Below are 27,161 nucleotides of genomic sequence, written 5' to 3' on the forward strand. Positions count from 1 at the left end.
ATCCGTATGAACCCTTGTGTTCCCCAACAGTACCTCTAAAGGGAAGTGATATTCAAGGTGGATCGGGGACAACCTGCATGTATAAAAACGTGAATTGAGGTCTCTTTACTTTAATTGAAGTGCTGCGGGCAACATTCGTTTTACGTCTGAGTTGCTATGACTACCCTGTAGGTGATTTAAGACCTGCTACGGTTGACCAATGACATGGCTGCGTGAGGTTAATGCAGCTCAATCAGATGGTACTTATAATCAGTTCCTGCACTTTCGCAATAAAGTGAGGATCATAATTGGACAGCCTGTGTAGTCTATAAATCAGTAACTCTTCATCAGTGGCACTGAGTGAGCAGCGGTGCTTCTGATTGGTTGAATGTGGCGCCACCCCGTGATGAATTTGACCAAATGCATCCAAATTGAATTCAGTTCATTCTCTCATTGCATCAAGTCGAGACATGATGTGAGAAATATATTCAGCCACTAGGTGTCTGTAGAGAGCTGTCAAACTCTTAAACATCCTCTGTGTGAGATATTGTTAACTTTCTCATATTAGTTCCCAGACACTGGAGTTTTTGGAAACGCTCGGCTAATGCACCAAAATACAATCACTCCTTATTTTGGCTCATTAGGCTGAAGGTAAGGAATAGATTATTGTGCTCTACAAACAGATGTGATGGAAATTAAAACTTTATTACACTATTATTCTATTAATTCCATTAAAATGGGATTTTATTGAACCACTGGGAGGTGTTAGAGTGAAAGGACCTCGTGTGGTTGGCTGCTAATTAGTCATTAAGAGGTAATTGCCAAACTGATTTGAGTCATCAGCTGTTTTGGCTCGAGGCTAGTTAGTCATTGCACACAACTTCCCCTATTAGTTTATTATTGATTAGAGACTGTCTGCTGATCTCATACAACAAAGAAACACAGCAGCGGTGTATCGAGCTGCCTGTTGCCCTCATTCAGTCCTGGAGAGACGTTGCATCTACCATTCTGATGTAAGAACCAGCAATCCCCATTCATTTGATGTTTAACGGAGCTCCGTTTACTGATGCAGCAAAGCACTAGCGGCGTCTTTCTACTTTTAGGAATGGTAGAAAACACTATCGTAAAAAGTTTAATTTAACACGTTTTTTGTTAAAGGGGACACTTGTATGCTAATTGTCATGCCTGTACCGTGACATGTTTTGATGCTTTAATGCCATACTGCCTGTGCTGCAGCTCCTCTTTTCACCATCAAAATCAGTCTGCTCCGATTGGTTTGCTGGTTGGCTCTGTTGTGATTGGTCAACCGCTTATGGCGCTTTTTCACTGCGGCACGTAGCACGGTTCAAGCGTGCCGTGCCAAACCAGGCCCATTTTTTGTTGCTTTTCCACTAGAGGTAGTTCCGGCTCAGGGCTACTTTTTCACCTTTTTTCTGGCCCTGCGAAATCGAGGTTCTTACCGGGCTAACATCCGGGCTGAATATGCTAAACAAGTCACGTAAACACTCTCGACTGCTGAATGGCCAGAGAGAATCGCTGGCAAGGGGGCGACAACTACAACAAAATTAACATATTTTACCGTGATTTAATTGTAATACACGTTTCAAAATGATGCCGAAGTAACAACATACTGATACAAGTCTGCAGGCGGACGGCAGGCGAAAAACCTTTTAAAATGCGTGTTTTCAGAATGGAGATCGGATCGCTAACGTTATATATGCGTCCACACTCACAACAACGGCCTATACAGACGTAAATAAACCAGCGACTGTATTCGCCAGGACACAGGCAGTCTGTGGTTTGTACTTGTTTCACTTTTGTCTAGTTTCTGAACAGATATGAGGAGCTGTGAGCTCTGAGGGCTAACAGCTAACGGCTGATGTTTTGGATTGAAGATGACGTCACGGCAGTTTTACGCAGGGTCGCTCCGCCTACACTGCGTTACTATAGTTACTGCTCCAGCTACTAAACTGTAATGGAAATGCAGCATAAAGTGAGTTTAGACTAACCCCCTAATCCCACCAGGAGCGTCTGCGCTGCAGCTGCGGCGTTTTTAGCGATCGTGGCCACTCTAGTCAATGGGTGCTATTCCACCAGACCCGCCGCGCCGCAGCTTGAAGCGTCCCAGAAGCTCCTCGCCGCAAGGAATTTCTAAAATATAGGATGAATCCTATTTTTGACGCAGCGCAGCCAGGAAGTGGAACGTTCATCCGGCCCAGGCCCATCCCCCAAATAAACTTGTGTTTAAATCAACAACAACTGCGAGGCTGCACACACGACGCTCCGCTTCCGCAACGTTTTGAAACGCGGCTGGTGGGTTATGACGCAGGAGGTGGTCGCGCGGCGCAGCCCAGACGCTTCCGGTGGGATCAGGGGGTTAGCCGTGCTTGGTCCTGCAGTGGAAAAGCGCCATTAGAGATGTCCCGCCCCTTAACCTACAATGTGTTGGAGTGCTAACCAATAGAAGTGTGAGTGTTACATAGTGATGTCTTTGTTATACAAGGAGTCCAATGGATTCAGGCATGCTTAAAAAAGCACAATAGGTCCCCTCTAACATGTTGGTGAGATTAATATTCCATTGTGAGTTGGGTGATGGAATATTCTCTGGCAAATTGTTAAAGGAGGTTAGGTATACAAGGATGTTTTACAGAGAATAAAAACATGATTTGAATCACCAGTATGATTATCAAATGGTGTCATGTATTGTAATAGAAATGGGATAGTTTCAAGGTGACTGTATTGCCAGTGTAAACATGTGCAGCTCGCCACACAAAATAACAGAAGGCTAAACAAAGGCATGTTATTCACGGCACGATCACGTACAAAATAGAAATACAGTAGCTCTTTAGGATTCTTGCAGGGTCTTGCATGTAACATATATGTTTTCCCCCTTATTTCTTCTTGGTTACAGAAAATCCAGCTTGATGCACAGAAAAACAAGTGTCTCTCTCTAGACGCTTAAATGATGGGAAAGACCAGATTCACAGTAGGAAATTGGTACTGGGACTATTAATGGAGTATTGGGCGGTGGTGGCGAAGTCGATAGGGACTTGGATTGGCAACTGGAAGGTCACCAGTTCAAGTCCCGGAAAAACCAAGTGCTACCGAGGTGTCCCTGAGCAAGGCACCGTTCCCTACACGGCTCCCCGGGCATAATGGCAGCACACTGCTCCTAACACTAGGATGGGTCAAATGCAGAGAAACCGTTTAATTACATAGTACCTGTACGACGTAATGACAATAAGTTGAATCATCAATCGACAGATAGCTCACACACCTTCCGGCGCAGACTGAAAACTCATCTCTTTCGACTCCCCTTCGAGCGATAGAACTATTAACAAAGCACTTATATACTAATAAAGGGCTGGCTTATCGAAAGCCAGTTGAGTAGCACTTGAAATGTTTTGGCTCTTTGAAACCTGATGTACTTTATCATTCAAGTTTGTATTTTGTTGGTCGAACGCACTTATTGTAAGTCGCTTTGGATAAAAGCGTCAGCTAAATGTAATGTAATGTAATCAATCATCGTATTGATTGGATCAAGTCGAAATAAATGAACCATTAATACAGAATCCAGCTTCTCAAACAGAGACTTGCTGCTTTTCTTAATTATATAGAACTGGATATCTTGTTACAGGCACATTCAAATGTATCTCCTCAGGGTTTAAATCAACATTTATTTGCACTTTCTTATCGGTTAATTAGGCGAAATAACAGATTTACAGTAGCATAAATAAGGATTTGTCGCAGCTCTACTTACAGACATCATCCAACCTCCCCCTAAAATAAAAACCTCTTATAAATGTGTTTCTAAATCCAGACTGGGCTTGGTTCAACTATTTTTTTTCACTATCTGGATCGTGTCAAAAAAGCGATCACGGAAATGGATCATTATGAGACCTCTGTGTCCGGCACCACAGGTTAAATGACATGATAGCGTTTCCGAAAGACCTGAACATGGATTGTAGTGAGCTGTGAGAAAATATCACAGATGTGAAAAGCTGTTATTAAATATAGTGCAGCCTCTCCGACGGGTGCAGCAGGATATTTAGAGAAGATGGGTACATGTGTGTCCAAGTGTGTAAGTCTTTTTCTTTTCTGTTGCTCACTCATCCCTCCCTTATCCTCTCTTTTCCTCCCACCCATTTTCTAAACGGCCGCTTCTGCCTCCGAACAAGCTCTTCCATGAAGTGAATTGCTCTTGATGCAGAGGACATTTGAATGGACCCCATGATTCTTTCATTAGGCGCGTTCACACCAAGTACTTTTCCCACAATAGTTCATGAGAACTCAGTTCATGAGAACTCTTTTAGTTCTGATGAACTAAAGCAGATCGCGTTGAGGTTCACACCGCAATGAGTTCCTGGGGGAGGATTAGGCAAATGAAGCCGCTGACGTCACTTCTTCTTCTGCTTTGGGTTTGCTGGCAGGCCGCAAACCACTTCACCACGTATACTGCCCCCCGGAGTCCCCGGCCGAAAGTCTCCGGAATTGGGGACTGGCTCATGGAGCCTCAGTAGAACGCCGACACCCCCTCATCTCCACCGCTCCCATGTTTTATTTTGTGTTGCCATAAGTTAGTCTCTCTGCGTTTGTGCGCTGGGCTAATGCTAATGCTAATAATGCTAATGCGAGGATAATAAAATGGCGGCTTCACAAAACTTTTTGGGAGTTTTACGGGGCGTGGTTTGCAATCCGCCCAGCCAATCAGACATAGGAACCTTTTTCTCCCACGAAAGTCTCTGCTCTCTAGCGGGGACGGGACAGGGGGTGAAAAGGTTCTCATAAACTAATTTTAGTTCCTGGGGCTTTTTGGTGTGAACGCAAGTATATCGTTGTGAACGCGGCTATTATACATGAGCGTAACAGTGTAATGTAGTTACTCAGCCATAGGTGCTTATTGACCAACACATGTCATCTTGTGGGGTCACAAAGCTCCAAAGATTATCATATTAAAGCCAAATTAATTTCCCCCTTTTGAGTAATAAAGTGCATTTAATGTCATTTGTGAGACTGCACCACCTCTTTTCCCCCTCTGGGTGTTTCTCAATGTCGAGGAGGCTTCCTTGTTAGCACATGTACCTCAGAGTCAGTTGCTTCAGAAGCGAGGCAAGAATCCTTCCTAGCCTCGGAAAACGAAGAATGGTGGAACAGGTGTGCAGGTGTGCGTCATATGCGAGGCCCCGCCTTAAATGGAGCGCGTTTTCCGCCAAAGATTTTGGAAATTGGTCTGTGCATTGTGGGGATTTTAAAGATCAGAACTAAAGGTCCCATGTCATGCTTTTCCGGTTATTACCCGTCCCCTTTTTATGCATGTAAACAGTGTGCAGAGTCAAAACCCTCAAAGTACACCCTGTAGCGAGTAAAACTCTAACACCGAAAAGACCTCTCCAAAACGCCTCGTTGAAGATACGTCCGTTGTTTACTTCCTGGGTATTGTGACGAATGGCCAGTAGCCGCCCCCAGAGCTATGACGCGATACGGTCATGCGTTACCCGGAACCAAATGGACCAATCCGTGGAGCCGTTACTTTACCTCCGCGGAGCCGTTAAGTTAAGTCCCCGCTGATTGGTCCAAATTGACCAATCCACGGACTTCCTCACACACTCAGTGCAGGCAGCTCTGCTGATTTCCCCTCCCTGGCTGCAGGCTGATAACAGACAGTTGGGATCGCGGCGAAATTCTCTCTGCAGACCCATTCTCACAGCGTTTATCAACCTTTTTGCTTTTTCTAAAAAAAGAATAAAGTTTAAAAAGGGTGATTTGTAAAATATCCATAAAGAAAAAGTAAATCTGTTTACAGTTCAGTTTCAAATGGGTGTTGAGAGATGTATCCATAGATCTCTTCATGTTGCTCTCAAAGTGCACCAGATTGATGCTTTTAACTTCAATATTTGAAAATAAATCTTCCTGGGGGAGCTTGCCCCCGGACCCCCCTATGTGAGGTCCACACACTACCTATAAAAATAGCACTTGACCCCTGCTTACACCTATACGCCGTGAGCTGATATCGAGCCTTCATTGTAACAGTCACACTGTGTATATGAGAGGGGATTGTTGCAGTAGAAAGTTCCACTGTAGCGCCCGGTACATTAATGGGAAACCCTAAATGTTTGAGCACCCTCTATGAAACGTCAAGCTACCCCACAGCACCCCCACAATAAATCTCTGGCGCCGCCACTGAGCCTGACTATTTGTGTAGGGGGGGGCCCGACTTTTTTTTCTCTCCAAAGGGGGGGCCTGACAGAAAAAGTTTGAGAACCGCTGCGTTAAAGGCAGAGAGTGAAATTCAGTGAATACACGTAGTTTACAGAGATGCTGTTTGAGAAACCAATGTGAGTTTGGAAAATGGCACAATATAAATCTATTCTCGTAGACCTCAACATGGAATTATGATCAGTGGAAATGGCCATGACATGGGACCTTTAAGACCGCGGAGTCTACACATGTGCAGCCTCGAAATGTCCCACAACGAAGTACGCCGGCCTCGGTAGAATTCCAAGCATCCTGGACATTGGAACAGTCCTTCGGCGGGACTCGATGACATCGTATCCTTGAAATAGTGGCTCTGGAGCAGCCTTCCTCGACATTGAGAAACACCCTCTGTCTGAAACCAGAGCTCAGTCTGCTCTGTTTGGTTAGCTGGCCGGCTCTGTTGTGATTGGTCAATTGCTTATAGATGTCCCGCCCCTTAGCCTATCACGTACAATGTGTTGGAGCCCTATCCAATAGAAGCACAAGTGTTACAGCGATGTCACTATGTTACAGAAGTAAACAAAGGAGTCCAATGGAGGCAAAGGAGAGAAACTCCCCCTGGATGGAGCATTGGGATTGTAACTATTGCAGAGCATTTACACCAGGGTTGTCAAACTCAAATACACAGTGGGCCAAAATAAAAAACTCGGTACTCGTCGAGGGCCGGACTGGTTCAATGTTTATTGCAGAACTTATTGAAATGAACTTATTGCACATATTAAACCTGGAACTAACAAAGCTTAAATTATTGCCTATAAAACAACATGAAACATTAAATAATCAGTTTCATTGATTTCTTATGGCTCTATCCGCAGCTTTTCCCGAGTCATTTCTTATGAGTACATTTTCCCCACAGGCCAACAGCAGCTTCAACAAAACTATTTCCCTCAAAGAACAAACCAAACCTGTTGTCTCAAGAGACAAAGTGCAGAAGGAAACATTCATTGAACTCAGTGTGCTGCTCTGATGCTAGTTCAAGCAGATACTTAGCATCTCATCTTGGGTGCAAGCCGGTCATCAATGTTTGGGGTCAGGCTCTGAGCGGAGGAGACCCTCAGGATGGAGTGAAGGTGTGCGTGCAATAAACCGGAGGGCCAGATCTAATAGTAATTAGAAATGATCCTGCGGGCCGAAATGAAATCCACTAAGGGCCTGACTTTGGCCTTGAGTTTGACACGCATGATTTACATGCACAAACACCTATATGGCACACCTTGTAAAGGACATTGGACCTAAAGATGAAAGGGCCGGTCACATCGGATAGAATCAGCTAAGTGCATTGGAACATCATCTCCAGAAACATCTCTCTCTCCATGGAAGTGGTCTGAATTGAATGAGTATTTCTTGTGCTCACTGAAACAGGGTGAAACAGCGGTGAGTCCTCGGTGACACATTTCAGAGACACATTTCCAGTAGAGAGAGAGCTGGCAGCTCACAGGGGGCTCAGCGGGGGGTCGTCTCTGACCAGTTTCCTTCGGTCTCTGTTCCTGTCTATCAAAGCTTCTCCTGCCCCGCTGCACAGACCTGGGGAGAAGAGAGACGTGCAGAGAAATGGGTAGAGATGAAACGGATGAAGACCGGAACAAAGGAGGAATGGCATGAGCCAAAAAGTCAGAAATAATTTGAATAACTCGGGGGGTGAGAAAGTAAAGAAAAAGCAGAACCGGTTGCTTCACACAGCGAGCGGTGGCTCTCTGGGGGACTTTGCCCACTTTGTCAGCAGCTGTCTGACCTGAACTTTCTTTGATTGGACAAAAAAAGGCCACTCTGTCAAACCTCCAGTCGACTGTGACCTTTAGAGTCTGCGTTCTGACTCACGACTGTGATGCAGAGAAACAGACGGACGAGAGATGAGTGGCGGCACATACATATGTCAAAACTAGCTCCGTTCTATTGTGTTGTATTGGTGCTTCCAGATCATTGAAGTGTACCAACCTGTAGGTGTAATGTGACTTTCTTTGCCTTTGATGATCTTTGCAATATGTTTTAATTAACTATATCAGTGCGACACAGTTGGATGTTTCTGTTTCTCATAAATTCAAACAAAGTAAACCCCCATAAGAGTTTAATTACCAGTGTGCACAATACAACTAATTAACCTGAAATGAGATACAAGGGACCCTTTAATATCGAAACTGAAAAAGAAAACCGCAATATAGCTTTAATGGGTTCGGCTGGCCTGTGTTTCTTCATTACTGTCGACAAACCCCCGTCACAAATATCACGCTGCACAAAGGCAGATTAATCGAGCCCAATTCAACTGAGTGTTGTCGAGCAAAGTGAAACGAGAGTAAGTTGTGTTTTTGTTTGAGGTAACTTTCCTCACTCATGGGTTCTGTTGCTCCGCTGAGTCCTCACATCAGTAGGATGCTTAATGTGGGGTTGACACAAAGTAAACGGCTGCACCTGTGGTGATGCAACATGGAAGCCAGTGTGGCTCATTAATGCTTTTTTAATAGCTTTCACAGCGAGATGGACGCGGAGCGCTCTGTGGCCGGATAACCAGCGCGGAGTCGCAAAGGTCGCAGGTGTAATGTATCTTTAATAGTAACTAATGAATGTCCTTGAGCAAGACCCTTAACTTACTCCATTTATATTAACCTCTATGAATAAAATATAGGAATGCATGGCTCTAAATAGAACTGGTTTTATTCCCAACTCTCAATGCACGGATGCTTTACGGTCAGGAAGGATTAATAGGCGCTGAGGAGTCTCTCGTTTTACTTTGAGTAGCTTTGCCTTTTTATCCTGATATGGTCTTTGTGTGCTGGCCTTGGATACGGTACTTCTTTATTTGAAACCATGCAGATAAAAGGCATTCAGTCTTGCTGGAGGTCTTTTAGTTAAAGGTGGGGTAGGTAATTTAGGAGAAAGCAGCCTGAGTGCGCTAGAATTTGAAAATACACAGCCAGAATAAATCTGCCCCTTCCTCACAGCGCCCCTCCTCCAACACACACGAACGAGCACTTGACCAATGAGGGCACGAGATAAGTTTGTGCACAGATGGGAGGCTGACAGGCAGGTAGGCCATCCAGTTACTTTAGCCGGGCTGGCTCAGATGATTGGTCGTGCTTTTTACAGCGCCACGGCTTCCACAGATGCATTTTTTTTATGGATTTTTCATCAAAGCACTTCAGATATTCATTGCTATCGGGATGTTAAGAGCATTCCATGGAATATAACAAAGTGTATCTCGAGCCGGTTTCTCAAACGTACCTACCCCACCTTTAAGGCCGTACTGATCATGCCCCACGAAAGGCCTAAAAGCTAAGGCAGAATGTTCCTTTGTATTTCCTTAAACTGGATAAGAGCTACCACTAGAGTGCTGCTGGAGGTTTGTGAAATCTAATCGATAAGAGATCTGATGTTTGCTGTGGAGCATCAACAACAAGCCACCAACACCATTTGGTTTAGCGGCTCAACATTGATTTCGTCATTGATGTTGACTCGGAGTTAAAAGCTAACCAGAGTGCACCTTGGGAGCTTGTTCGTTTGGAGCTCAACCAACGCCTCTAACATTTGACATTAAAAAGGTGTGTGTTGCTTGGAAAACAGGCTTTACGTATAGTATCACATACAAAATGATTTCCTGTAGTATTTTTACCATGTGTCTTCTGTGGTGATGTACATGGGATGAACTTAATAAGATGGTTTGCTCTCTCTACGAGGAGACTTGGAACACGGATTGACTTGCATTCATTTGCACTGCATGTCATTGCCTCGGCTCTTAAATGGTGTTAATCACACACACCTCCTCTAGACACACACTGCCAACAGAAACGCTCAGGTTCGTTCCTCTTCCCGACAGCTTTGATTTATTTCTGAATAATGGCATCTATTTAACGAAAGCTTAATTTTTCCAAAGTGCAATTAACTTCAGGTAAATGCTAACGGAGTCCGTTTGGTGTGTGTTTTGTCTTGCAGTCCTGTCTATGAAGAGCTTCAGGTAGAGAAGTACTCCTACGCAGACCAGCTGCCGGTGTCTGAGATCATCCATCAGGTAAGAGACGCACACACACGCACGCATGCACACTCTTCAGGGTCATTAGGGGTGGGACACTCAAAACAACAAGAAAAGGTCCTCGATGATATGATCCCGAAATATTTCTTATTACTTGCAATTTCTATTTTTCATTATAATAGCCAAACACACAAATGCATATGATATTCTCCCCCATTGCTCTTTCCTCACCCCCAAGAAGAAGAGGGGTACACAATCAGTCAAAGTTCAAAGGCTTTGTTTGTCATATGCACAATAGAAACATTAACCAGTGGCGGAGGAAGTACTCCGATTTTAAGTAAAAGTATCCGTACTTAATTGTAAAAGTACTCTGTCACAAGTAAAAGACCTGCATTCAAAACCTTATCTTGAAGTACAAAAGTATTGCCCTAAAATAAACTTGAAGTTCCACGTGTAAAAGTATTTGTGTAATGGCACATTTCAGAATCGTGTATATATATATATTTAGCCACTTGGTTCGGTTGGGTCGGTGTGAACGCAGTCCGAGACCTCTGAAGTGAACTAAACAACCGGACTCTGGCCCGCCTAAAAGAGGTGGTCTTGCTCGTGACCTCTGGAGCGGTTCATCGCTGGTGTGAACGCAGTCCGCACCAAAACATAGGAAGCGTAGTATTTACGTGTCACAAGATCGCGGATGTCTTCAAAATCGTTAGCGAAAGAGTGAATCAGAATGAAGTGTTGAACAGTGTCGTGTAAAGTAAACAACTATCAAACTAAAAACTATACATAAAAGTCCGAGCCACCTGCCGTCGGTGAAACCCCCTCCTTACGTGCAGAACGTCTCATTATGTGTGTAATGTTTTGTTTCGCACGTTGTCTGTTTATATAATCATATGTGCCGTTCACCATCGTCTGTTGATATGCTCTTCAGATTAACAGCAGCATGAGAATAACCTGCCGATGCTCCGTGGCGGAGGCTCCGGTAGAAATGGCCGGGATTTGCGTTTGTACCCCCTTAATGTCTGACCAATGGTTGAACAGCATTTCCGAGCACCTGACTTGTGTTTAAAGTTTCTAGTCCGTTTGAGTTTTGCCCGTGTGAACGCAAACCGAACCTTCTGAAAAATGAAACGATGTAACAAACACTACGGGAGAGGTACCCCCCCCCCAAACAGCATGATAGGGCCTCTTTAACACAACAGTAAAATAAGTATAAATGGTGCAAGAGACAAAATGACTCAAATGGGTTGCATACCGTGGATTTGTATAAATAGAAATATACAAAGATCCTCATTACACATGAACCCTTTTAAGAACATAAAAACATCTAGCCGACTATACATCGTTCTTCGATTCGCCCTTATCTGTGCTCTGGTGTATAACCTTCCCCACTTTCTTTCTGTTCTTCCACAGTTCTTATATGACATCTTTTCAAATTCAGCAACCTTTTCCATTTCCGTTCCCTCGACCCTGAATAGCAAGTATTTCTTGAGAACATTTTGCCACCCTATCATTACTGCTGTCTGGGTCCGTTTCTCTATACATCGAGAAAGTGCTAACCCAAACCTCCAATTACCTCTCAGGAAAAAAAGATTTGGACAGAATTCGAAATGTCGACATTTATAAGTTAGCTGTTCCTCCGGATGTTTTGGATGTTTGGGCACAACCACCACAACACCTTGTCTCTGAATCCTTTAATTACCTGTGAGCACATTCATCTTCGTCAAATGGAACACGCAAATCTTTCTCCCAAACACTTCTCAGAGTTTCCGGCATCGGTGGAAGAAGTATTTAGATACCTGAGTAAAAGTACCGATACATGTCAAAATACTACAATTAAAATCTCACTTATGTAAAAGTACTGAAGTATTATCATAAAAATGTGCTTCAAATATTAAAAGTAAGAGTCAATCTGCAGAAAAAGTGCCTCAATATGTGATATATTATTAATACATGACATTTAATTGTTAAAATGGTTGCATTGAGTAGTATTTTACTTTATTTATACAGTCTGTGCATCTGATAGACAAATTATTTTTTTACTTTGTTCATTTCTTTTGTCGAAAATTTGACATTTTAACCCGTTTGTTCCTCAAGCGATTACTTTTTCTGGTTTAATCTTTCGCGATGCATTTTGTTGAAAGTTCATCAGACGTTTTTAATGCTAAATCTTCATCTTTGAATAGTCTCTAAAAGCTGTAAGATAAGAATAGTGAAGTTACCTATGAGATGTAGAAGTATAAAGTAGCATTGAATGGAAATACTTAAATACATTATAAGTAACTCAACATTGTTCCTATATACAGCACTTGAGTAACATCACTGGTAGCCAGATATTTACAGTATCTCCCCTAAACACAAACATTTAATAATATTGGCATACCTCATGTTATTCAGCAAACTACCTTCAAGATGTTCTGATCTCGACATTTTTTTTTAACACCCATTTTATTTGTGGTGAATCGTCAAATGTCTTTTGTGGGTTCACGTGTTTTTTACACCTGTGGCTGTTTTTGTATATCGTAGCGTGTCCACACATTCGTCCTCAATTTGGACACGGAACAGAAAGTTATCGGCCACATCCAGCAACAGATGTCTTTGTGTCGTTTCCATGGCGACGGCTCTTAAGTGTGAAATGCAAGTGCCTCCTAGTGTCGGTGTGAAGGGGCCACCGTGAAATCCAGCAGAATGGATAGGTAGGATTGTGGCGAGAAATTGTGCATTCAGCTCATTCCCAAATGGATTGTGCCGTTCAGTGGAGCCGACCTTCACAAATGAACACCTATTCCTCCTCATTCCACCTTTTGAACGTGTGCTCGGCATTCAAAACACACCGTCTGTGCTCGGCTGTATCCCTCTTGTAAGATCTTCCATTAAGAGCCTTTAAAAGATACTATTTCTATACTTCCCCTTCAACTCGTGCTGCAGAAAAGTAGCATTCATCTTTGCCACCGGCAAGAGCAGACATTTACGTGGAGCTTACATTTGGGGTTCAGCTGCCTCTGAAAACCCATATTTAAAAACATTAACACGACCATCCTCACCGTATTATCCAATGCTATATCCTAACAGAGATGGATACATGTTATACCAATTCTGTAGCAGTATTTGATTTCACCTTGACGGCTTCAGTAAGTGACAGTGAAAGCTACACCTCGGCAGGAGTTATTTCAGAGCTTTCTTAATGGGTTGCCCGCCCTGCTTATGGACACATGGGCTTTAACCAAATCAAAATATAATCAACTTAATGGATAAATCGCATCCCTCTTGTATTCACTATCCTCATTAGCTTCTGTAATCAATATTTTTATTTTAAAAAGGTGTTTTTGGGTATCTGGAGTGCCTCGAAACCCACCAACTAAAGTGCTTCAAGGTTCATACAAATGATTTTAAATTAAAAGGACCATTTTTTATTTTTTATTTTACCAAAGAGCTCCATCGAGGCTTCTGTCTGTATTCAAGCTAATTGCGTACCTACTACCTACCCTTCAGCTAGTTGGAGCACCTTGTCATTTCAACAAAGCTATCTTTTTTATTTTAATATTTCAAAGTCAGCTTTATTGTCAACATTTCTACGTGTGTTATACATACAGAAATCTTGAAATACCGTTTCTCGCAGTCCCACAGTGTGACATGTATACATAGAACAAGATACAAAAAGGGCCTAGATAAACGGGGTATAAGACTAAGTAATACACTGAACAAAAATATAAACGCAATACTTTTGTTTTTGCTCCCATTTTTCATGAGATGAAAGATCTAAACATTTTCTATATACACAAAATAACCATTTCTCTCAAATATTGTTCACAAATCTGAAAAAGTCTGTGATAGTGAGCACTTCTCCTTTGCAGAGATAATCCATCCCACCTCACAGGTGTGGCATATCAAGATGCTGATTAGACAGCATGATCATTGCACAGGTGTGCCTTAGGCTGGCCACAATAAAAGGCCACTCTGAAACGTGCATTTTTGCTTTATTGGGGGGGTCTGGGGGGGGTCCGAAAACCAGTCAGTATCTGGTGTGAGGGGTAGGGTTAGGGTAATGTTGTGAATCGAGTGGCCTGTGTTCGTCGTCCATAACATACGCCTGCCCATACCATAACCCCACCACCACCATGGGCCACTCGATTCACAACATTACCCTAACCCTACCCCTAACCCTACCCCTCACACCAGATACTGACTGGTTTTCGGACCCCCCCAGACCCCCCCAATAAAGCAAAGATGCACGTTTCAGAGTGGCCTTTTATTGTGGCCAGCCTAAGGCACACCTGTGCAATAATCATGCTGTCTAATCAGCATCTTGATATGCCACGCCTGTGAGGTGGGATGGATTATCTCGGCAAAGGAGAAGTGCTCACTATCACAGATTTGTGAACAATATTTGAGAGAAATGGTTATTTTGTGAATATAGAAAATGTTTCAGATCTTTGAGTTCATCTCATGAAAAATGGGAGCAAAAACAAGTGTTGCGTTTATATTTTTGTTCAGTGTAGTAGTATTAAGTAAAAGACAATCCACAGAACATGAATTGATATTTACAACTTCCATGCAGTAAGTTTGAGCTATAAGCATTCTGTCTAAAACCCCATGGGATGTCATATTGCAATCTTACATAGGGATAATGAGTAATGACTTCAAATTAAAAACAAATCCAGATTTTTCAAAGGATGTTTTTGCTGAGGATAAACGGAACACTTCAGCTATTGTGTTTCCCACATTAATGCTTAAAAGTCTTTTTTAGAAACTAATGCCAATCGTCAAACCTGGCCTTGTGATTTTTAAAGCCACAGCTGCTTTCTGGTTGGTTTCATAAGAACACAATTACCACTTCTCCAAAAAGACATAACATGATACCGTGGCTGTTTTTAATTAGTATGCAGATACTGAGGCATCTAATTATAAATCTGCAAAACAGAAAAGGGATAGATCTGTGGGAATGCTCTTGGTTCTGTTTCAGGGACTACAGTCGAGGAGGAGTTGCTGACATTTGAATGAACTCTGATGTTCTTCTCCTCTACAATGACTTTTTTATACGAAAGGTCAGGTCCAGCTGACCAGCTAAGTTTTAAAAAAACTCGTAGAAGAAGTCGGTTCTGCTGCCGTTAGTTTTTGAAAGGAGTCACAGTCATTTGGCCCAGAGAAATGAAGCTGCACTGGCAGGAGCGCTGTCGGGCGCTTATTGAGTATCGAGACGGGAAGCAGGAGGGGTCTCTGCGCCCGACAGGAAATTGATCTCTGAGAATTTCCTGGAAAATACATTCTGGCCTCAGATCGGCTTCCCGCTGCTCACATAAGAAACAACCTCGTCAATAATGTTCTCAACACAGAAGCCATCACACTATTAAAGGTCATTAAAGCCATTTATTCTCCGCCGGCTTCATTTTTTTTTTGTCTCCATACATTTCTTTTTGTCTACCCCCACTCGTCTTTCAAATGCACCCGCACGAACAACGCAGAAACAAACCCATCGACCCGGCGACGCCTGTCAGAGATTTTGATTATCGGCTAGCTCTCCTGCTGGGTGGAGGCTGGGAGCCCCGACAGGCTGAGTCACCTCTCCCCCCTTCAACATAATCCATCTGCACCGCTGCAGAATGACCAATGTCCAGAGAGCCTTTTGACGGCTCTCCCCTTTAGATTAGCTGTCATATTGTGCGCGCCACTCCCCGAGATATCTTTGTTTTCGTGCCACCGTGGCAGCGTCTGTTGTTGTCGCCGATCAGATGCACTCATCTGAAGGGCCCGATGTGATTGAATCTCATAAGATTTGATGTCTAAAGTATTCCCAAGTGGTGCGATTTCAGCCGTGCCTCCAACAACAAAAACGAATCTTCTCTCTGTGTTTATCTTCAAAGAAAACCGTTTTTCCATTTCAATGTTTGCCAGTAGACCAGGCGACGGCTCGTACATAGAAAAGTCATCACAGTGACTGACAGCGGGAATATAGGCCTGTGCTGTATGGCGTCTGTACAAACTTTCCGTGTGTGTGTGTGTGTGTGTGTGGGTGTGATTAATGCCCTGTCAATGTTGTCAGCTCGCTCTTGGTGACGGGGTGAATCCCCTCTTCCCGCCACCTTCCCTTTTCACCGCACACATCTCGTCACCTGATCACAATATGTTCAGCGCTGGAAATAACGAGTAGGAGCTCCTTTTGTCACTCTCTTATGTATGTATGTATGTATGTATTCTGCTTTTCTTTTTCATGCCTCGCTGCTGTGACTTCTGGTCTCTGGCGTCAAATCGTTATTTGTTCTTTTGCCAGCTTGACGCCACACCATATGGCTGCAGAGAATTGAAAGTGGAAACACTGACAATTAATACTTTGCCTCCCTTCAATCCTCCGCCAAATCAACACTCTCTAAAAGTGCATGTAGGGATTGTGTGGATCACACGCCAAACCCACTCCGACAAGCTTTTCCTGTGAATGAAAACATTATATCCTCTTGAAAAGCAAAACATGCTTTATGAGAGAATAATACACCCACTGCTTTGTCTGTCCGGGTAATACAGTGGAGTGTCCTGGCGGAGAAGAAAGGCTCCTCATCAACATACATTTGCTGCAGTTTTGACCTTGACTGTTTGGCAGGGCGTCTCAGACCTCCCTCAACGGCCATTAGCATCCTGCATGGCCGTGTTAATTAGCTCCAATCAATCAGATGGGTAGCTGTTAATTGATTTTACTTGTGAATTGAATACGCAACACAAAGCGTGTGTAATGGAGGCGTGCTGCTCGAAGTCCTTGGCATTGAGATGTGAATGGTTCCCTCGGTGAAGGTCAGGTTTGTTCTCGAATTTCTGTGCTTAATATTTTTTTTTCTTCAGCCTCCCGTCTTTTTCTTAAGAAGCTGCAATCTTTTGAATGTGTGGTAGTGAGAGAAATCTCATACAGAGTAGGCTTGTTTTTTCATTCCGTGGTCGTGGCTATCCACATTTAATATTCAAAGTAGGTTTTGAATAAGTTATTGAATTTAGGGCTGTAGCATTTAGTCATTTAAGCAATTAGTTTGCTGACAGATATTGAGCAATTTTAATAACAGATTATACGTTGAAGTCATTTATCAAGCAGAAGCTCCTAACATTGCTGGTTCCAGCTTCGCAAATCTGTTTCCTGCTTCTCTGTAATAAATATATAAGTATTTCATGTTAAAATAACCGTGTGGGTTTCTGGCTGCAGTTATAAAAGCCTTTCTTTCACATATGACATCAGAGCCTGACCAATACATCGTGTTACAGTTATACGGGTAGAACAGTATGGGTAGATCTGTAATTTTTTTAATGAGTGTTCGGAGGCAGAACAAAAAGTGACCAAACATCGTGACGAAAATGGCATATTAATTACTTAAGTGTATTGGTGAATTTTGTCTGCATATATTGATCACATATTATCCTCAGAAACTCCCTCTGTAGGGAACTTATATCAAACAATACAGGAAAGGGAAAACCCGCAAAAAAGCCTAATCTTTAATAACCAAATACATATTTATTTACTAAATAAATACATTGGGCTGGCTACATTGCATGTACTAAACAAATGATAAATGTATTTGTACTAGTTGGAAATGTGTAGTTATCACTCTTGTCCACTAGGGGTGTTGAAAATGATCGTTTCTACGATGCGATGCGGACGTGGACGATTCGGTCTCGATGCAGTGACGGAAGATAATCGGTTATAGAGTAGCGTTGCTTCCTGATTTTCCGGCCGCGGCTTTACTATAACGTTTTTTCTGTCACTTTAATATCAAATCGGTCGGTGACGTAGAGATCAGGGAACAGACGTGACAGCGGCACAGCAACACCGAACACGGAGCAGTCTGCTTTATCCACCAACACAAGAACACCAGTCCAGAACCAACAGCAGAAGGACCCGCTCTGAATCACTCCGTGTTGCTTCGGCTCAGAGACACAGGGATTTATGTTTTTCAAAAATAATCGCGTTACAATCATATCAGGTTTTTGTTGGATTTAATTAAGTCTTGGATTGCAGAGTATGAATGCCCTCTAGCAATTTTCAGACGATATATACGTTTCTGAAGGCAGGAGGAAAAAAGCTTCCGCGATCACCGTCTCCTCTCCGTGCCTCTAAGCCCCGCCCCCTCCCTGAAAATAATGAGTGACAGGCTGATAGTGACCCGATAGAAACTTTGTTATTCACTTAATCACTGAGATATAATGAAGATAATTTTATCTCATACATTCATGGGATTTATGTAACAGTAAAACAGAGAATGTAAGTGTGCACCCACATGCAGTATTTTAGTTTGTATATGCTGTTGTAAATACTCCTGTTGTCTGCTGTGTTCAGACTCAAGTCCTGTGTGTGATGCCTCATTCAAGACATTCAGTGTCCTTTCTTTACAGAAGACCGTGGCTAGAAGCTGCAGCTCGACTGCAGAAGCATTAGCTTTTTGTTTTTGAGGATGGAACAACTTCACACACAGATGTAGGGAGGCTAGACCTATACAACTCATTTATTTAGGTTTATAAATTAATGTCAAGACATTTATGTTATTGATTTCTGAAGCACTTTGTAAATAATAAAAAGAGAGTTCATATGTATTTACTACATGTATGCATTGATGAAAAATAAGCCATGTGCAGTAATATAGAAAATTGAGGATGCAACGCATTGGTATGAATCGTGATGCACCGGGATATCGAACCGAATCGAATCGTTGACAGGATAATCGTAATCGAATCGTGAGACCAGTGAAGATGCACAGCCCTATTGTCCACTGACTTTCTCTCTTTGCTCTTGACATATGCTCCTCTCTCTGCCGGCGGTGCTGACTTGGCTTCCTGTCACAATTCATCCATCTCCTTTTGCTCTTCCTTACCCGAGAGGCTTGCACTTACATACCCATACATACTCGCGCACACACACACACACACACACACACACACACACACACACACACACACACACACACACACACACACACACACACACACACACACACACACACACACACACACACACACACACACACACACACACACACACACACACACACACACACACACACACACACACACACACACACACCTTCCTTGCATTGTCACGGAGGTCAACTGCCCCCAAAGGCCGCCTACTCCCAGTCGACTCAACATCGTCTGCTTTGTCCACGGTCCAAGGTTCTTTATTAGTCATACAACCATAGCTACAAAGTAGTTATGGCGATGAACATCTCAGGCCACAGGCTTCTCCAACAGTGCAGAAGCCTGTGACCTAAGATTTTCAAACGTCCTCCAGATGTTTAACCCTCAGCTGCTCTTCATGTCTTCCCGCCGGACCCTTTGTCTCCAAGGCTGTAGCTGAGAGTGTCTCAACTCACTTTTTATTTGTAACACAGATCTGATGCATGTAGTGTGGTGAGAAAAGACGTTGAAAATGTATTCTGGACCACATTTGTTTAAAATGAGTGGAGCCTGACCTGTCAGTCTCAGTGGGACAGATCACTGCTGTCATCGCGCTGCGTCTCTCAGACTGTAAAACATGGAGGACGAACACTCGAGCATGCTGTCAAATTGAATTGGGATTTGGGGAGTTCCAGCTAAACAGACGGGTCAAAACCGACGAGCGTTCAACGTAGTGCGAGGAACACGAGATGCTTCAAATCCGACCTGCAACCACGGCTGCTTTTCACAGTGAATATAACCATGATCTAGACACTAAATAATGACCTTCATCCTTAAATGTTATATAAGGTCATCAGGGCTTGTAATATGAAGATTGTGTACATTACTTTTTAAAGAGCTGTTTCACTGCTGCTGCTGAAAGGTGACGCAAAGAGAGACGCACTCGGACAGAATGATATAATAATAACTCATCATAAGACCGAGGGGAACTTAAAAATCAGTCGATATTTTCTGTGGTTTCATCACTACGAGTGAACCCTCTCAAATTGTCTTTTGATTATTTTTCCTATACATATATTGACTGGAGCATCTTTAGGTATCCATTACTAAATGTGCATCAAGTAAACATGAAGAAAAGACCCCTAAACATGAGTGTACTTCAAATATCATGGTTCATGTCCATTTCTTTATTAAGAATTAACACTCTTCTATCTTCCTCTCTGGCGCTCCGTAGGTGGCGAATGAATGGATCAGATTTGAAATATCATGTGAAAAGACTAAAACTGTTCTAGCTTTGGCAGAAATGACTGTTTTCACCATTCATATATAGTTAGAAGTGTGAAAATAGGAATTCAGTTCCTTTTTCTAACAAAGGGCTATTTCTGTTCCCGGCTCTTACTTTGACGTCAGACAAATGAAACCAAAATGTCTGAGATTTGTTTCTGTAGTCTCTCTTACAAAGCGCAGAATCAGACGCTGAACATATCCCTTTGATAGTCAGAGCTTCATTGTTGCTGCTACTCACTGAAATGTGGTCGAAACGTTTTGTCCACCAAATAACCTTCAGCTCAGTATTTGTCAGACACTATCCGCTAGATAAAGTTTATATAGTGAATGAATGGTGTAACTCACATTGGTTTCTCACAGCATCTCCGAATAGTCTGTGTATTCACTCTCTGTCCTAAACGGCTTGTTCGAGCTCCTGCCCCCCCTCCCTGTGAGCCCAGTGTGTTCTGATTGGTCGAGAAGCTGACAGGCTCGTTGCTGCTCGCACACACACACACACACACACACACACACACACACACACACACACACACACACACACACACACACACACACTGCTGCTGCAGAAGCAGACAGGCTCGGCGATACAGCGAGAACAAGCGGAACTCATCCTGAGCACACACACACACACACACACACACACACACACACACACACACACACACACACACACACACACACACACACACACACACACACACACACACACACACACACACACACTCACAGCCGAAGTAAAAACAATAAGTGTGTAACATTGAGTAAGAAAAAGGTTTCGAACGCTGTGAGCATGGGTCTGCGGAGAGCATTTCTCCGCCATCCCCACTTAGCAGCCCCAAAAACGTTTACCCATTTAAACAGTCGTGGGAGATTCCTTGTTTGTTTTAAACATCATAAATACACAAACAACAATGAATACTTCCAGGTTCTGTGCCCGATTTGGGGAGGTCTTTTCTGTGTTAGTTTTACTCGCCACAGGGCGTACTTTACATGCCGTTTACATGCATAACAACCTTCATGACACACAAGGGGACGGGTGATAACCGGAAAAGCATGACATGGGACCTTTTGAATAAAAGACAACTGGACATTACTTCAAATTAAACCATAATATTACACCATCATTTATTTATTGAAGTACATTTTGTATCAATAACATATGCATAGCTAAATACCAAAGCTGTAAAATGGCCATTCAAAATGTAGCCAAATTTAACAGCAGACATTTCTTCAGCATGGCTTTCAGTTAAAGCAGGGGTGTCAAACTCAAGGCCCGGGGGCCAAATCCGGCCCGCGACTTCATTTCATGTGGCCCGCAAGAGCTCTGAAAGAATGTAATATGTTTATTATACGGTTACAGGCCGATTTACAGATGCACGATGTCCATAAACTACATGTCCCACAATGCATCTTACATTAGATTTTTTATTTTTTTATTTAACTAACTTTTTTTTCAGAATTTGGATTTTCTTTTAAAATAATTTTGTGACATGCTCACTGAAGAGACTTGCACTTATTTGCCCTAGACTTCTTCTTTCAGACGTAGTTATCTATGACGCTTTTACCCTAATCCAATGCAGAGGCAATAAAGTAATATAATACATTATTTTAAATATATTAAATATTTATATATGTATTTTTATATAGTCTTAAAGTTACAACCGGCCCTTTGAGTGCAACCATAATGCTTATGTGGCCCGCGATGAAATTGAGTTTGACCCCCCTGAGTTAAAGAGCCTCTCTTATGCTTTTTGGGGTTTCCCCTTTCTTGTAATGTGTTTTATACGTCGTCTCTTGAGCATTTAAACGGTCTGCAAACGGTCTGCAAACGGTCTGCAAAGGCTTTCGTCTCCAACTAGGGAACTAGGGAGTCCAATCAAGGAGGGACCTTGATTGGACTCAATGCCGTTTCTACAAGTGTTGTAACAAGAACATGTCCCAATGTTGTGTCGTAAAGAAAAGAACATCGAATCGAATATCCCACAGCTCCTCTCAAAATCACAATATAACATCAGTCCTGTTTTTAAACTCTGATTTTGTTTGAAATATGATTATTGCTGGCCGTGGTTTGCCAGTAAAACATGAATGGAAGCAGAAAGTCTTCACCCTGAATGCAGCTCGGACCACTCACTGTTTGCGCTATAGCATTCTGGATGGCAGTGGAGCGTTATTGATTTCTTTCTTGATTGAGCTGTTAAATAAATGTCAAGTCTGCCGTAATCCAATTTGACTCCTGTCCCAGTCCGTCCACGTCTGGAATTGGCAGCGCTGTTGCGTCCTCAAGTAGTTTGTAGTGAAAAGAGCAGCTTTAAAGGCACCCAGAGGCAGGACTACACTCAATGAAACTCACTCTCCGCCACACATACCAGGAGCCGTAAAAGTAATGAGAAATTACAATAATTTCCCCCAGCCCGAGTAGTTCATACTCATTATTCTAAACATAATGATGCCTGCTATAAATGATATTTCATGAATAAAATCAGGTGCGGTGTGTTATTTAAGACTCGTCGTTTTAAGCGTCGGGTCAAGTTCATCATCACTCTCTCCATTAGCTAACGAGAGACATGTTCTTTGTGTAGCAGGAGCGTTACAGTCGGTCATTAAAAAGCCGTTGTTTTGGTTTCAAACTGACGGGCTGTCTCTCAGAAAGGAGATGAACAGGAAGCTGAATATAACTGAGGTGTTCGATGTTACGGGCTCAGCCAGTTCTGGGAGCGTTTCAGGCGCCAGAAACACATTCGACTGGCTTTTGGTGCTCAGTGGGTGGTGCACATATTTAACACTTCAGTGTATGCCAGTCTCTTTTGTGCACCAGTGCTGTCCACTGCACATATGCCAATTCAGCAGTTTTCAACCGCTCATAGAAAGTGTAAGTCAGCAGAAATGTCTACTTGAGTTGTAAAGGTCAATTCACCTCTACGCTGCAGGGCAATTAGACGGTTTCAACACCCAAAGGCCATCAGTCATCACAAATTAGATAAAAACGATTCTGTCTGCACTGCAATGAGTCGCTACACGGTATGCAGTGCCATTCAGACGCAATTTCAGATTTTTTAGGTTAACATTATTTGTATAAGTCGTATTTCTGGTTCTCATTTTGTGATTCTCTGGCTTGTTATCCTGGGAATTTCATTTGATTATTTTATTTTTTTATTTGTTTGTCACAAAAAAATATATATTATCATTATTACTTTTTAGACAAATAATTATTACATCATTTTCCCAAAAGCTATTTTTTCATTTAACCACAGGCTTTTCAACTTTCTTTAAATGTTGTCTGAACTGAAGTAGCTACACAACCTTTCCCACAAATAACATCGGCCAAAGATCGCCTCAATTCTGATTTAAAATGCTCTTAAGAGAATGAGTAGAGGACACATAACACCAGACTGTAATGGCAGAGGTCATTTGAACGTGTGTTATACTCTGTTATACTGAAACATCGATCAGAACAATATTCACTACCCTTTTAGCTCTGTGATGGTTTGCTTCCCGACTCTTCAGAAAAGTAGCCCAGACTGCTGAATGCTGCCTATAGGAGCGCTGTGACGCTAAACCATTCATATGCTGTCAAACCAAATAGAGAGGCGAAGTCCCTCCCTTTCCGGGGGAGCTCCATGGGACCTTATTTCGGAAGAATTATGCATTGAAGTCAATGGAGAGAGAAAGATTATCTTTCGATCCCGTTTGAATTGTGCCACGAATTACACATATGATGTTTGTCAATTTAAAAGATAATTTTGCAAGTCAAAAAAATATAAATGTGTTGTAAAACTGTGAAGTAACAATTATTTTTTGTGTGAAACCGCTCAATGAACTACATCTCCCGTCTCGCACCACACACCAAGACGGCCGTCAATTTGAAACATTTAACTTCTTTCTGTCGGAATGAGGCGGAAAGTATTAAAAGAGGTGAAAATCACTCCAAGTCTGGGCGTGTTGAGAGCTGTGCATACACACAAGGGGAGTTAGTCGGTTCCGTAAGAGCCAGCATGCAGGACCGGGATTCTGGGATTTGTAGTCTTTCTAGTTGCGTATTTTTCATAGTCTTATATTTCAACAGTTTTACGACAAACTGTGACTTTTTTGACGTGGAAATTATTTTTTAAGATTGACAAACATCATATGTGTAATTCATGGCACAATTCAAACGGGATCGAAAGATAATCTTTCTCTCCCCATTGACTTCAATACATAATTTTTCCGACATAAGGTCCCTAGTAGATGGCGGGACTTCGCCTCTCTATCAGTGAGCTTAAAAAAAAAGAATCTTGAAGCCTGTAGAATGGGATCGATGTAAGTATCGTGACAATTCCCCATATTATAAACATCTCTTTTCTTATTGTCACCATCTTGTTTTACAATGGCTAGTAATAATGCCCCTATACTAAGCTTTAATGGCGTGGCTCCATAGCTTCCTCACACTGTTGGGTGGACTTAAGAGAGGCTGAATGGACCCTCGCGCCCATCCAGATAGAGAGGAATCCCATCTCCTACGTATTGATGTCGCAGCTGGACTGTATGTTATGAGAGTGGCTACTCTTGGTGCTTTGGGTTATGCCTTTTCTGACTGCTGCTTCCCTGCCTCCCTGGATAAAGGCAGCGTGTATAGCGAGGGATAACATAAATCTCTTAAGTGCGTCTTTGCAGCCTGTCGCTAGCTTTGTCGCCAGTGGAGGAGTTAGGAAGACTTTTTAGAGGTTAAATCTCATCTCTCCGCAGAATATTGCAAACGCATTAGCATATAAATGTGCTCCTTGTGAGATGCATGTTTAATACGGAGGAGATTTAAAAGTATAATCAAACACAAAGCGATGATGTGGCAGTGAACGGGACAAACACAAGACGGGGGGTGTGTGCTGATGAGAATTACCACCCGCTCTTTGTGTGAACCATTGTGTGTGTGAGACGGAAGATAGTGTACATAAAGTCTGTGAAGAGATAAAGCGAGCGTGTGTGTGTGTGTGTGTGTGTGTGTGTGTGTGTGTCAGCCTGTGTGAATGACAGAACAATCAGCGGTGGCCTTAACAGGACAAATATACACACCACAGCTAACCTGCAATCTCCTCTCCACTTTCCTCCCTCATCATCCACACCTTACCTCACCCCCTCCCCCCTTTGTCTCCCTTCAGAAACCAAAGCAGAGAGACTGGCACCCCCCTGATGGCTTCATCCTGGGCCTGTGGACTCTAATCCTCCTGGTGTTTTTCAAGACGTACGGCATGAAGCACCTCAAGCACATCTTCTGAGGCCTCAGCATTCACACCGCTGGATATCAGAGGACACAAAGCTGCAGATATGGAGCTGAAGGGATATTGGAGGAAAAGGTGTGGGGTGTGACAGGCTTATTTTCCCTGTAAAGTGGAAAGGCATGTTTAGCACCACAAATGCTTTTCCAGCTGGTGCCCTTTTTTAGTTTTCTTTTGGGTGATTTCCTTCCGTTGATGAAATGTAAGCATGTGTGTATTTTTCCAAATGTGACAAGGGACAAACACTTCAAAGTCATGCATTGGATTTGCAGTGCCTCAATACCCCGGACATTTGACATGTTGTCGGTGTTTTTCTTGGATTTTGTATTTATTTATTTTGGTGTGGAAAGTGTCTGTTTTGAGCCATTCCATTGTTAGTCGGTACAAAGATGCACTGAATTTAGTCTCCAGATAATTTAATGTATTTCTGAAAGCGTGCTGCTCTACATATTTCAGTAGCGGCGGCAAGCTTTATTGGTTAAGTGCTACTCCAGTGTCTGCTCGGTCAGGAGAAGGAAAGTGTGTGATGAGGGCGGCTGATTGGCTGTGAGTGGGCTGTGAAGAGATTACTATTTAATGTCTCTCTTGTCTATATACATTACACCCCTTGACTGTCATATCACGCTCGTGAAGGATAACAATCGCACGTAATCCCATCTCGCCCGATGGACCCGTCCACTTTCCCATTCACCAAATTGCCCTCCCTGTGGAAACATCCATTAGCTCCCCAGCCGGGTACTCCGCTGATTGTATTCTGGATGATGGACGGCTATTTCGCCGGCCATTCCACGCCCGGCGCTACAGCAGCGATAAGTGAGTGATAACCTAGTAAGCTGCCGTCCGTCCTAAATGAATCTCCTCGGTGCTGTTTACCTCCTTTTGCCCCTCTCGCTTCCCCTGCATGTGTAACTCCTCTGCATTAGGCTCATTGTTGGAGGGAGTGACTGATTCTCAAAGCATACGGATCGAACCTGCGGTAGTTTGTCTTTGCTCCTCGGTGCGAGGATCAACTGTGCTCTGCAGCTGAAGCAGAAAATAGATGGGATTGGAAATGAAACCATATGTATCGGAGGGCAGCTGCTGCATCAGCCACCAAATACCTTTCTTATGCATTATGTATGCAATGCTTATTTCTTCTTCCTCTCCGCGTATAATTTCCTGTAATCTCATTCTGCCTGGTCCCCTCTCCTAGAGAGCAAGATAATTTTCATACCCTGATTAAAGATGAAACACTAAATTAAATGAATGCTTTTGTTGTTGTTTTCCTTCCATTATTAATCTTTATAGATAACTACCCTTTTGAGAAACCGGCTCGAGATACACTTTTTGTTATATTCCATGGAATGCTCTTAACATCCCGATAGCAATGAATATCTGAAGTGCTTTGACAAGAAATCCATAAAAAAAATTCATCTGTGGAAGCCGTGGCGCTGTAAAAAGCACGACCAATCATCTGAGCCGGCCCGGCTAAAGTAACTGGAAGGCCTACCTGCCTGTCAGCCTCCCATCTGTGCACAAACTTATCTCGTGCCCTCATTGGTCATGTGCGCGTTCGTGTGTGTTGGAGG

The 27,161-nt window shown here is 42.9% G+C and overlaps 1 protein-coding gene across 1 annotated transcript in view; it reads left to right on the top strand.

Annotated features, from left to right (window-relative positions):
* The window catches only part of pigk (phosphatidylinositol glycan anchor biosynthesis, class K), a 42,547-nt gene extending 15,712 nt beyond the window's left edge, over positions 1–26,835 (top strand). The window contains exons 10-11 of the mRNA XM_034105123.2: positions 10,159–10,234; positions 25,477–26,835. Of these exons, the coding sequence (XP_033961014.1) occupies positions 10,159–10,234; positions 25,477–25,593 (193 nt within the window). The 3' untranslated portion in view covers positions 25,594–26,835. The remainder of the gene's footprint in view (positions 1–10,158; positions 10,235–25,476) is intronic.
* Positions 26,836–27,161: the final 326 nt, after the last annotated feature.

The sequence above is a fragment of the Pseudochaenichthys georgianus genome, chromosome 17, assembly GCF_902827115.2.
Source record: "Pseudochaenichthys georgianus chromosome 17, fPseGeo1.2, whole genome shotgun sequence".
In the NCBI taxonomy this organism is placed as follows: domain Eukaryota; kingdom Metazoa; phylum Chordata; class Actinopteri; order Perciformes; family Channichthyidae; genus Pseudochaenichthys; species Pseudochaenichthys georgianus.